Raw genomic sequence first — 13,159 nt, forward strand, 5'->3', positions numbered from 1 at the left:
TCCCACACAAACTTATACACCCAGTTCTCTCCTCTACAAAAATCGTGGATATTCATGTTGATGGCGAATGCTTTAAAGCCTTCTGTTTGATGCTGGTGGTGGAAACAACTGCAGTTATCTCATTGCAAAAGTACCCACTGTTTCAGATTTGCCTCCAGATTTGGCCATTTGGCAACTTTACCACTTTGAAAAAAATCCACTCTAGAAAATTTGTACAGTTTTTCCTCAGCTTTGTGCTACTCATGGAAACATTCACCCAACTTCACGATTTCCACATTGTTTTGCATATTCGTGCAGATAATTTTAACTCAACTGTATACGTTTTAGCACTGTAAATATTGGTAATTTAAAACTTTGTATATATCAGCTTACCTTGCTTTTTCTCCAGTCTAGCATTGATGGGGTACCTCGGTCATCTATGCCCACACTTCTGAACATGCTCAGCAGCATGAATTGAGCATGCGCAAGGAATACAAAGGTGGGGGGTAATGCAAAATTTTTACATTGCTCCTTTTCGGCAGGTTATATAGAGATGTGGATTATACCTGTGTGTGGGGTATATATGTGAAAATACAGTACCTTAGAAAGTAACTTAAGATGTGTGTGGAGAACTACTCTGTTATGAAGAAACTGTGTAAGGTGGATCAGCTACTAGAGCCTGAAGCTCACTGACCATGTGAGCTGAAGTGACTGCCACCAAAATTGAGACCTTCTAGGTCAGGTGTAGAAGGGTACTCGAGCAGTTTAGGTGTAGGGCAAGAAAAAAGATCTAGGGCTTTACCCTCACACCAAACTGCAACCCTTTTCATTTGAAAGTATAACACTTCTTAGTTAAATCTTTCTTGGAAGCCAGCAGGAACCTTGGAAACACTCTCATGAAGTTGAGGGATGAAAAATTAGAGGCTCTCAACATCTAAGCCATGAGGTTCTAGGAATTGGAAGTTGGGAATACAGAAGAGACCCCATCGTTCTGGGTGATGAGGAATGGAAAATACTCCAATTCAAGGTTTTTCAGAGGACAGAAGAGGAACCAAATCTCTTGGCAATAAGGAACTATGGTTCCCCAGTCCTGCTTGAATATCAGCAGAAATCTTTCCTATTAGAGGAATGGAGGATGTGCATACAAAAGGTCCTTTTCCCAATTGAGAAGGAATGCATTCAATGCTAGCCTGCCATGTGATGAGTCTCGAGCAGTGAGAGTGGCAAGAAATCTACCAAGGGGATACCCCACACTTGTAAAATCTTTTAGGCAACGCCCATACTGAGAGACCACTCCTGCAGTTGCATCACCCTGCTCAGTCTGTTGACTTTCCTACCAGTTATGGGGCTCAGAGTACAATGCCATGGCTGGTGGCCCACTGTCACATCTCGAGTGCCTCCAGGCATAAAGAGCAGGATCCCGGAATCTGTATCCCCCTGCTTGTCGAGATAATATACGGCAACCTAGTGGTCTGTCTGGATCAGAACAATTTGGTTCAACAACTGATCTCAAAAACTTCTCTCTAAAAGCCATTAGAGCATTCCATATTTTCCGCAGCTCCAGGAGGTTGATGTGAAGCTGAGTCTCCTGAGCAGACCAGTGACTTTGGGTGTCCAGCCCATCTACATGAGGTTGGATGAATCTGTGGTCAGAATTTTCTGGGGAGGAGGCATCTGGAATGGAAGTCCCCAAGTCAAATTAGTTTGAACTGTCCACCAAAGAAGGGACTGCCACAATGCATTATCACTTGCAGTGAGAAAAATCCGCGACCTAACTTTCGGAAATCACTGAAGACCAGCCTGTTCAAAAAGGCATACCACAACGATACAGCCTAACTATCAATGAACTCAAACTGAACTAGATAAAACACAACTCTATACTTGACTACCAAAGTCTACTCTACCATGAATGAACTTTAAAGCAATACCACTCTATCTCTAATTCCGAATATGAACTCTTTATACTTGACTGTTTATTCTACTATGCCAATCATGATTTCTAATGTAATACCACTGTATCTCTCACTCCGGAAATGGTGATTGTCATGATGGAACAATGTAAGCCACATTGAGCCTGCAAATAGGTGGGAAAATATGGGATACAAATGCAACAAACAAATAAATATCATTCAGATTTTCTGGCCTGACACCACAGGGAAGCCATAGTCCACAGGACAGCTTGCAAACGGAGTCATGCTATACATATAACATGCACAGTGGAAGACATGTGGCCTAACAACCTCTGCTTCTGCCAAGCTGTGACCTGTTGGCTGTTGTGCTCATTTACATCGCTCCTCAGGTTCACATCTGCCCTTACCTAAGGAAGGTAGGCTCGAGCCTGAACCATGTCTAGCAGCGCTCCAATATACTCCAATTGCTGCATTAGGAGTAGGTGGGGCTTTAGGTGGTTCATTACGAACACTACTAACTCCAACATCTGAACAGTTCTCCGTGTGAATTCTTGACCACCTTCTTTCAATATGATCTTTACCAGCCGATCTATTCAGGTATGGAATCACGCAGTGATGCAGCAACTAAGCAAGACACTTTGTAAACACCCTGGGAATGGACGCGAGGCCAAATGACAGAACGCGGTATTGGTAATGGCATTTCACTACTTGAAATCCGAGATACCTCCTGTGCCTTGGATGTATCTGGATGTGGATGTAAGCATCCTTTAAATCATGAGAGCACAGCCAAACGTTATCCTGAATCATGGGAAGAAGGGAGCACAAGGAAATTGTCCTGAAATTTTCTTTGATTAGATATTTGGTCAGTACCCTTAAGCCTAGGATGGGACAAAATCTCCCAATCTTTTTGGGCATGAGGAAGTACATGGAATAGTATTCCCTTCCTTCCCCAGGTAGAATGGGTTAGACCGCGTTGGCCTTTAAAAGAGAAGAGTTTCTTTGTGGGCATTTCCTGATACTGAGAGCTGAGTTTTGAAGCTCTTGGTGGGCAATCTGGAGAGGCTGTTGCCAATTTAGGATGTAACCCACTTGGACTATTTGAAATACCCACCAGTCTGATCTGAGGCTACAAAGGGTCAACTTTCTTGGAAAAAGTTCAGTCTCCCTGTGACTGGCAGGTCATATGGGAAAGGTACTTTTATGCCGGCTGTGCTAATGTTGGAGCAAGTCAAAAGCCCGTCCCCTGCTTAGACTGGGGATCCAGTTGGGATTTCTAGGCTCTTTGCTGCCTGGTCTGGGGAGATGAAGCCTGAGCCTGCTAGGGAGGGACAGTTGAGGAAATGAACCTTTAACAGTAGTAGAAACCCTTCTGACTAATTTTCGAAAATTTCCAGTAAGTGGAGGCACAGAAGGAGCAGGGCGAGAAAGGGACTTTAGACTCACTCCATTTCTTGATAAAGTCAGTAACTTTTCCACTTTGTCCCCAAAAGACTGTCACCTCAGCAAGGGATATTAGCCAACTTTTCCTGAACTGCTGGCTCCAAGTCTGAGACACGCAGCCATGGCAGTCTGTGTATGCCATTGCCTATGGTGGAAAGTTTGGACATAACATTAAAAGCAACAAAAGTTGCCCAATCTATATGCTTTCAACACTCTTCCTGTCAGTTGCTAGATGGCAAAGTTCTGTGGTCTGCTACAGAGGCACAGTGTCTGTAAACTCTACCACACTACGCACCAAGTTCTTCAAGTAAATGCTCACGTAAAGATGATAACACTGAACGCAGGAAATGAGCATCGAGCCTTGAAACACTTCCCTCCCAAGAGACTTCAGAGTGCAAGCATCCCTGACTGGGATAGCTGAGACATGGGTCCTCAAGCTTCTGGCTCTTCTGAGTGGATTCGACCACCGTGCATGTTGTGGAAGCTGCGGCTTCTCGAACCCAGGAGCCTTCTGGACTCTATTCATATAGTCCATCTTCTATAGAAAAACCTGCACAGTGACTGGGGTCTACCAATTCTTCATCTGTGCAATCTTAAGGATGTTGTGAATGGGCATGTCACAACTTCCTTAGGAGGGGAGTCAATCAAGGATATCCAGCATCTTGGCCAGGGCTCATCATTGATCTCCAACTTAAATGGAACGGCCCTGTCATTTCCCTACAAAATAAAGCTCCTCTGGGGGAAACTTCCTCCTTTCCTGTGGTTGAGAGGGGTTTGAAGGTAGACCAAGAGTTCCCTCCTCCAAGAGGCTGTCCAATTCCACATCAGACCCCCAGGAGAGGTCCGACTGACTCAGCAAAAAGCCCCTCTTGGGATGTCTGAACCTGCCTTGGACCACTGAATGTGTGACCGGGCTCTGAGTGAGAGCGCCATCGTATGGGTCCCTCCTTCCTGGACTCTGGGTTGTCCTCTTCCCTCTGAGGGCTTGAAAAGGAGCACTGAATCAGGTTGGTGCTGGTTTGATGCTCGATGAGGCACTGGCATCAACCAACACTCGAAAGACAGTCCATGATCTCCAAAAAAGGGCTGGGACAGCACCATAGATATTGGCACCCTCAACATTTCGCTGAGATAGGATGCACCCCAGCTCCTCCTGTAACATGACCTTGAGCCACTTCTTGAGGGCAGGCATCAGTGCCAGTGTGGAGATAACCTGTGAAGATGTATGGGTTGAATCAGAGGTTGGAATCTGGCTTCGGGGAGACTGGTGCATCGGCACCACTTCCACAGAGACAGCAGTCCTCAATGTGACAACACTTCTCAGGTATCGGTGATGCCAGTGTCCCAGTGCTCCTGGCACTGTGCTTCAAGGAGGAGCGAAGTCCATGCTTCTTCGCCTTCGCTCAATGCAGGACATCAGGAGCCCTTGGTGTCAACGACGATGATGCAGAATACTTAGGGGGTCCTTGGTGTCGGGTCTGATGCTTGTCCCACGTGGGCACTACTGACACCCGATGCTGAGGCAGGTGGAGACCTCCCTGATGTTGGTGTGTCTCCAGGGATCAATGCAGCTCCCAATGCTATTGGGGTCAATGCTTCCGGTGGAATGCATTACCCACAGACCTAAAACAATTGAGGAAATAATTAACTTTCGCAAATCTCTGAAAACATCTCTTCAACAAAGCTTACAAAGAGAACCCATAGCCCCAACAATCCACCTCACCAACCCACCCAGTTATGAAAGTCCACCTTCTAAACTTACTCACCCAATCACTTCCTTCTTCTTCCCATTACTTAATCTCTATATATTACTAATTGTATCTGATTTCCTGGAATGACAATATCATAACTAAACTATGTAAGGCACATTGAGCCTGCAAATAGGTGGGAAAATGTGGGATACAAATGCAATAAATAAATAAATGGACCAAACAAAAAAAAAAAAACACCTTTCTACTCTTTTGTGTTAATTTCTGTATTTGAGAACAGTTTACAATGAGAGGGCTGATGATCAGGAGTATCAGTCACAGACACGGTTCTCCTGCACCTCGTACACTTTTTAAACCCACTGGAAGGTTATTGGGACATATCTGGAAAAACAGCGAGCTGTGGAAAACAAAGAAAACTTAAAAAGCTCAATAAAAATCTAAAGGAAGTAAGGGGAACAGAATATATAATAAAATTAAGAAGGGTCTCGTGCTACTCATACAAGAAAAAAAAAAAAAAGCAGGAAGGCCAGGAAAAAAATTGCCTGAAAAATGTACGTCAGGTGAGGAAAGATACTTCTGAAGAGCTCTACACAAAAAAACCAAAACTGAGGGTCCCATGCAAGTCAGAGGTGAAAGCATGTATGTCAGCCCAGCCAAAGGTTTCCAGAAGCTGAAGGAATGCTGGGCAGTGTCCGTGCCGGGCTCCATTGGCGACGTTACCCACATGTGAGAATTATAGTCTTGCTTGTCCTCAGAGAAACTAATATTGCTTTATCACTTGAAAGAACTGTGCCTAAAAATGTGTTTTCAACATGCATCTACAAAGTTCATAAATAGTATTAAAACACCTACAGTCCTGTGAAAGAAGATAAAAGGTATGCCAAAGTTTGATAACAAGTGTAACACATGCTTTTCCTCCTTAAATTTTAAACGTTTGCAAAATTTTATTTTAAAAGTTTAAAGAAATATTGATTGGAGCTTCATTATTGGGTAGTGTTTTTGGATTGATGTCCAACAACATCCAAAAAACCTGCTTAATTACTATTTTTAAGCAACTAATTTAATAAACCCCAGAGCAATGTAGCTATACCTCATTTCCATTCTCCAACGCTCTTCCTCCTCACGTCTTCGCCAGTACTCTTCCTTCTGCATCTGCTTCCTCATCTTATCCTCTTGGATTTTCCGTGCTCGAATACTTGGCTTAACTTCCACTTGCAAATCAGGATTCACTTTTTTTCTATTCATAAAGGTGAAAAAGGAAATCTGGCTTACCTATGATTCTTAAGTTTGACTACTTAGCTACTTAAGATCTGCATTTAATAGTTATGCTTACATTACTTTCAGATTTTAAAAACTCTTTAAAGCTGAAGTCCACCTATTTTTTGTGATATCTGCATTTCCCAAACCTTCTTCAGTTTCACTGAACAGTAGTGCTATTTTGAAAGGTACTTGTAAGCATCCTTTGGGCCTTCAACAAATTATAACCACTAAATATTTTCTTTTATACCTCAAAGCCTAACTTTTTTGTACTATAAGACTATGGAAAACAATTGTGACCATCTCTTAGAAAAGTCAGCAAAAACAAAAAATGAGGTTTTAATGAATTCTGTTAAAGCAAACAATTTGTTATACAACAGTCCAAACCCCATTCTTTTACGTGAAAAAAATAAGTTACAGAAATTCAAAAGTAACTTTTGAAGACTGCATATGGACCCATATGAAAAAAAATTTGGCTTATTGTCAATATTTTGGATCTGCTATTTTAGTCACCTTTTTCCAGAGAGTCACAATTTACTTTGTAAACGAACGCTAGAACTCCTGCAGCTTATGATGCAAAAGAGATATGTAATGCTGAAGCATCAGTGCTTGTCAGATTCTTTATAAAAAGTGTTCTTTTCTTATTTTATGGAACCATGCATAAAATTGATGGTAGTGCCTTCAGTTACACGACTTATTTTTAACTAATGGTGCAATGCCTATATAATAATTTTCAAAAACAGGAGGTATAAGCAAAGTGACAGGTATACAGCTTTCATTCACAAGGGGTAAGCAACTATATTTGTACTGGAAAAAAAAAACTTGGAATAAAATGTGAACCAGGGTATTACTACTACTAATAGCGTCTATAGAACTACTTCACATATGCAACACTGTAAAAATACATATAAGAGACAGTCCCTTCTCTATATAGCTTACAACCTAATCAAGACAACCATACAGGACAAGATTTTGGTGATTTCATTTATTAAGACAATGGTTAAACTCAACAGGAAAATCAGAGTTAAGATTTCAAAGCAACCTCAAAAAGACGAGTTTTTAGATTAGGTTTGAGTCAGAGAGCTGCACGGGAGCGGGGATTGTGGGATTCCCGCGGGTACTGCGGGAATCCCTTCCAGGTCTGTGGAGATGACCCAAGCCATGTGGGATCCCCGCGGAATTGTCTTCCCTCCCCTGAGCTGCAGGATACCCTCCCGGAACATACCTCAAGGTCCCCTGGTGGTCTAGTGGCTTCTTTGGGACAGGAAAGATCCCCACTCTTTCCTGCCCGCTGCTGCAGATCCACTCTCGCCGTTTCCACTTTTTTAAAGTGGCTGCCGAGACTTCCATGAAAGTCTTGCAAGGCCACTGCTCGAAGTCTCAGAAGTTATTTTAAAAAGCAGAGACGAGAGGATCAGCAGCAGCAGGCAGGAAAGAATGGGGAGCTTTCCTGCCCAAAGAAAAAATGGCTGCGAGATTTTCACGGAAGCCTTGTGAGGTCACTGCTGGAAGTCTTGGCAGTCATTTTAAAAAAAGAAGAGACCACGAGAGGATCAGCAGCAGCAGGAAGGAAAGAATGGGGATCTTTCCTGCCCCAAAGAAGCCACTAAATTATCAAGGTACCTTGAGGTATGTGCCAGGAAGGCACCCAGGGCTGGAGGTGAGGTGGATGGAGTCAGAATGATGTCAAAAAGTTGAAGCCAATTAGGTGAGTCTATTTCCTCTTCCTCACACAGCTGTCACTGCAGTACACTCAAACCAAATCAATGAGTTGCTGCATCCATGTTGTCGTTCTTTTTTTGTTGGTGGCATTTTTATTCAATCCCACTTACATTTTCAAACATGCCGGCTTGTGCAGCATACGGATGTACACAGAGGAAGTATAACAGAATAATTTTTCATAGGTAGAGTAGTAATTTGTTATAAATCGTAACCTGGGTGTCATTTGAAGAGGATTTGAAGAGGCTGATTATAGGGACATCCTAGCACTGTTATATTTGTGCCAAGATTTTTTTTTTCTCCTGGTAAAAGGCCACTAAAGCAGACATGTTATGAGAATCAGGTGCTCAACATTCAGAGTTTCTATCTTCTTATTTATGACATCGATATACATTAAACATGAATTAGGTTGAAACATGGGAGCATTTAAAATGTTTTTTTTTTTCCTGTGCCTACATCAAAAGAAAAAAATAGCATGTGGGAACTTGCTCCTTTTGTTTTGTGAACTGCAGTAGTATATTATAAAAATGCACTTGCCTTTTTCATTCTTTTTCGCAGTTCTGATTCATCGTCCTCATCTACCACCTCCTCATCGGATGAGGACGATGAAACGCAGAACGCCGAAGGAGCAGTAGCAGGTGCCAGGGATGACCGCCCCCCCAATGGCGGCCCTACCGCACATATGGCGGCTAGTGCCCAAATCCACCAGGAAAAAGATAAAGAATAAGAAATATTTCGATATATTTCAAATGCTTGAAGGGAGAAAAAAGGGTAAGAAAAGGAGTAAAGACAAAAAAGAAAATACACACACACAGGACAAAGGCGCACCAAGATCAATAGTCAACTGGCTATGGGCGAGGAGTGGATAGTGGGTAGAGGAGTGGCCTAGTGGTTAGGGTGGTGGACTTTGGTCCTGAGGAACTGAGTTCGATTCCCACTTCAGGCACAGGTAGCTCCTTGTGACTCTGGGCAAGTCACTTAACCCTCCATTGCCCCAGGTACAAATAAGTACCTGTATACAATATGTAAGCCGCATTGAGCCTGCCATGAGTGGGAAAGTGCGGGGTACAAATGTAACAAAAAAAAAAAAAAAAATGCAGCCGGTCACGACGATCCCACCCAATATTGCCCAATGCTGGCATATGCCCACAGCATAGTGCAGGCGTACAAGGATTACGAGGGACACAGATGGTTAAAATATGACTGGGAATACAGGGACAGGATGGAAGAGAACGCCGCCTTAGGGTGGGGGTGGAAGGTTGTCGACCTGTGGTTACACACCATGACAAACAGAGGGGCAGTGACCGGCCCGGAGGGGGTACACAGCGCTGGGAAAGAGTCGGGGGCACAAGAAGGGACCTGCTAGCGATTCAACCGGGCCGCATGCACCTTGCCAAGCTGGAAATTCAAGCATGTTTGTGCCATGTGCGGAGCCCCACATCCCGCCAGCAGGTGCGTCAAGAAAGCCCCCGACGGAGCAACCACCCAACCTTAACATAGCTAACAGAGTGATAGCACCTTCCCCAGTCAACCTGCCCGCTCTGCGGCCGTGGTTGGCGCATTACCCACAAAGGAAGGATGCAGTCATACTAGAAGAAGGTTTTGCACAAGGTTTTAGAATCCCCTATCACGGTACGCACACTGGAAGAGCAGTTAGAAAAACTCCCCCTCAGTGATGCGACTACGCCGGAAGCTAGGGCGCGGCATCACTAAGGAAGTGAACTTAGGGAGAGTAGCGGGTCTCTTCCATTATCGGCCTTTCGAAAAGTTCATCGTATCACTGTTAGCAATCATCCCAAAAAGGAACCCGGCAAATACAGGCTCATACATAATCTATCCTATCCTGCCGGCGAATCTGTGAATGATTTTCTCCTCCCGAGGCACGTTCAGTGCAATACTCCACTTTTGAAATGGCAGTTCAGTTACTGAGAAGAACAGGACAAGAATCCCTCATGGCCAAAGCAGACAGAGTCCGCTTTCCGACTCTTGCCTGTGCACCCCGACAACTTCCCCATATTGGGTTTTCAGTTTGAAGGGCAATACTTCTATGATAAGTGCATGCCCATGGGTTGTTCAGTGTCCTGCCTCCATATTCGAGTGTTTCAGCACATTTTTGCACTGGGTAGTAGAAAGAGCCTCGGGAAGCAAGAATATCATACACTACTTAGACGACTTCCTGTTTGTTGGTCCAGCAGCCAGTCCTGCTGCCAGTCCACGCTCACCCATTTCCGGGCGGTAGCAGAGTCCTTCGGTATCCCCGTTAGCAAAGAGCAAACGTGGGGCCCATGCACGCGACTGCAATTCCTATGCATTGAGCTGGATTCCCGCGACATGGTCTCTCGACTCCCCCTCAAAAAAATTAACTGAAAATGCTAATAGAGGCCTTAAAGAAAGAGAAGGTCACACTGCGGGAAATGCAGTCACTGGTGGGCAACCTCAATTTTGCATGCAGAGTCATCATAATGGGTCGGACGCTCCTGTGCAGGTTATCCAGCTTGATGTCCGGGGTGCGAAAGCCTTCCCATCATATCAGGATGATGAGGGACATGAAGGACGACCTCTGGGTGTGGGACATGTTTCTGAGTAGAGAGCTGCACGGGAACAGGGTTCGCAGGAATCCCGCGGAACCCACAGGATTGCCGCAGGGACGGAAGCAGGTCCTGCGGGTTCCCGTGGGGACGAAAGCAGTTCTGCAGGGTTCCTGCGGGGACGGAAGCAGGTCCTGCGGGGTTCCCGCGGGGATGGAAGCAGTTCTGCGGGGTTCCCGTGGAAGTGTAAGCTGCACTGCATCAGCCTCTCATCTACCGAGTACCTTGAGTGCTGTCTCCTCCTCCTCTTCCTCCTTGCTTTAACAGCACAAATGTGGAAAGTCTTCCGTTAAGGAGGTGGTAGAGACACAAATGATGACTGAATTCAAAAAGGCTTGGGATGAACACAGAGGATCTCTAATTAGAAAATGGAAGTTATAAAAATCCTAACCTTAAATGGCTGCAAGTGTGTGGATGTGTCAAGTGACGCTTAGATGGACTCTGGCTGTGATTAACTAGGGCCGATACCAGGCAGACTTGTATGGTCTGTGTCTAATATATGGAAGTCTGGTTTAGGATGGGCTAGAAAGGGCTTAGACAGCAACTTCAGTGGCTGGAACATAAGGACCGTGCTGGACAGATTTTTACGGTCTGTATCCCACAAATGAGAAGACGAATAGACTGGAGTGGGCTTCAGCGATAACTCCAGCTGCTGGAACAAAAGTATGAAACACGAAAGTAAGTATATAATATCACACTCGTTGATTTAATCATGAATTGATAATGAGTGTGACTATTGGGCAGACTGGATGGACTGTTCAGGTCTTTATTTGCTGTCACTTACTATGTTACAATTAATCCTCTTTGCTCCCGGGCTGATGCGCAGACCTCAGCTCTGACACAGGCAAGAGCATCGGATGTCACCTGACCTACTGGTGCATGCATGTGTTGACCTCTCAGCACACAGTGCCAGAAATCAAAGACAAATCTTACATGTGCACACCAGAGTGTTCTAAGTTTCAGCTTCCATTCCTTCCTTGCCTACAGTGATGTGGCTCAAATCCAAAGAGAGACTGAGGGAGCTGACCAGAATTTTCTTTTATGTACCATTAAATTCTTGCAGGGACGGGTGGGGATGATTAAATTTTTGCGGGGATGGTAAGATTCCAGTGGGGACGGGTGGGGATGGGTGAGATTCTAGCAGGGACGGGCGGGATGGGTAAGATTTCTGTCCCCGTGCAACTATTTTTGAGCCACTTCAATGGCAGAGTAGTATGGTTAGACGCAACGATGTCCAACGCAGACTTGCAGTTCTATACCGTGCAGCTGGCGGTATCAGTTTTGGAATTTACTTCCATGGAGCATGGTGTGCAGACGTATGGCTGCCTAGTTGGAAAGAAACCGGCCATCACAAGAAATATCAACATTCCTAGAACTTTTCCCAATAGTAGTAGCAGTATCCATTGGAGAGACAGTCTTAGCAACAGGAGAGTAGTATTCTGGTCAGACAACAGAGCAGTAGTAGACATAATAATAGACACACCGCGTGATGCCCCTTGGTGGTAAACTTGGCGCGCGAGCTAGTAAGCTCTGTCTATCAACAATAATTGCTGTGCGCAAAGCTGTCCCTGGCGCGTGCAACCCAATTGCTGATGCTCCTTCTCGTTCTAAGTGGGAAGTCTTCTGGAAATTGGCGCCACAAGCGGCGGTGGAAGGAGAGCCAGTACCCAGTTACTTATGAAGGGTTGGGAGCCCCGAGGCCTGGCGACTGCTGTAACAGTCGCTGGCGCCGCAAACATGGACAACTTACACAGCCAGAGAGTCTGCTCCTTCCTGCATACTCAAGGATGGCACAAAGGCCCGGTGCCAGACAGCGCAATTGTGGACTACATCATACATGCGAAGCGGAACGGAGGGACCCACAGCTCAGTATCCAGACATCTGACCGCATTCTCTTGCTTTACGAAGTTAGCTGGATGGGGCGACCCAAAAAATAGGTTCATGGTCAGGAAGTTATTAGAAGGCTGGTGACTGGAATGCGGAGCCAGGGCAGATAGGAGGCTACCAATCACGCACGACTTGTTGCTGGAAATTTGGCACGCTCTAGAGAGAATACGCAAATCTAAATACGAGACCCGACTTTTCCGGGCAGCATTTACGCTGGCCTTCTTTGGAGCACAGAGTATGCGAGTCAGTAGCACCATCAAAGGAAAACACAGCAAGGGCCGGTCTTTAGCTCTGCAAGGTCACGATATCGGGCAATACACTACAGCTCTTAATCCACAGATCTAAAACTGACCAACTTGTCAAGTGGCAGACAATCACCCTAGCACAGGTAGAATCACTCCAGACTTGCCCCTTAGCAAACATCAGGGAATACCTAGCGCTGAGGCCCCCGGGTAGTGAGGCTCTTTGGTGCACCTAGACAAGTCCCCACTGACCCTCTTCGAATTCTCTGCGGTGTTACGCAAGTGCCTGTTGAAAACAGGACGCGACCCGGGGAACTATGGAACGCATTCTTTTAGGATAGGAGCCGCCACTAGCGCGGCAGCCCTAGGTTTTCCACCACCATCCATTAAAAAGTTGGGTAGATGGAAGTCAGAGGCTTACAAGGGAT

The 13,159-nt window shown here is 45.2% G+C and overlaps 1 protein-coding gene across 1 annotated transcript in view; it reads right to left on the reverse strand.

Moving 5' to 3' along the window:
• ZFR (zinc finger RNA binding protein) overlaps positions 1-13,159 on the reverse strand; it is a 306,684-nt gene that overhangs the window by 124,147 nt on the left and 169,378 nt on the right. Inside the window, 1 exon segment of the mRNA XM_030193005.1 lies at positions 6,129-6,274. Within this exon segment, the coding sequence (XP_030048865.1) occupies positions 6,129-6,274 (146 nt within the window).

This window comes from Microcaecilia unicolor, chromosome 2, assembly GCF_901765095.1.
Source record: "Microcaecilia unicolor chromosome 2, aMicUni1.1, whole genome shotgun sequence".
In the NCBI taxonomy this organism is placed as follows: domain Eukaryota; kingdom Metazoa; phylum Chordata; class Amphibia; order Gymnophiona; family Siphonopidae; genus Microcaecilia; species Microcaecilia unicolor.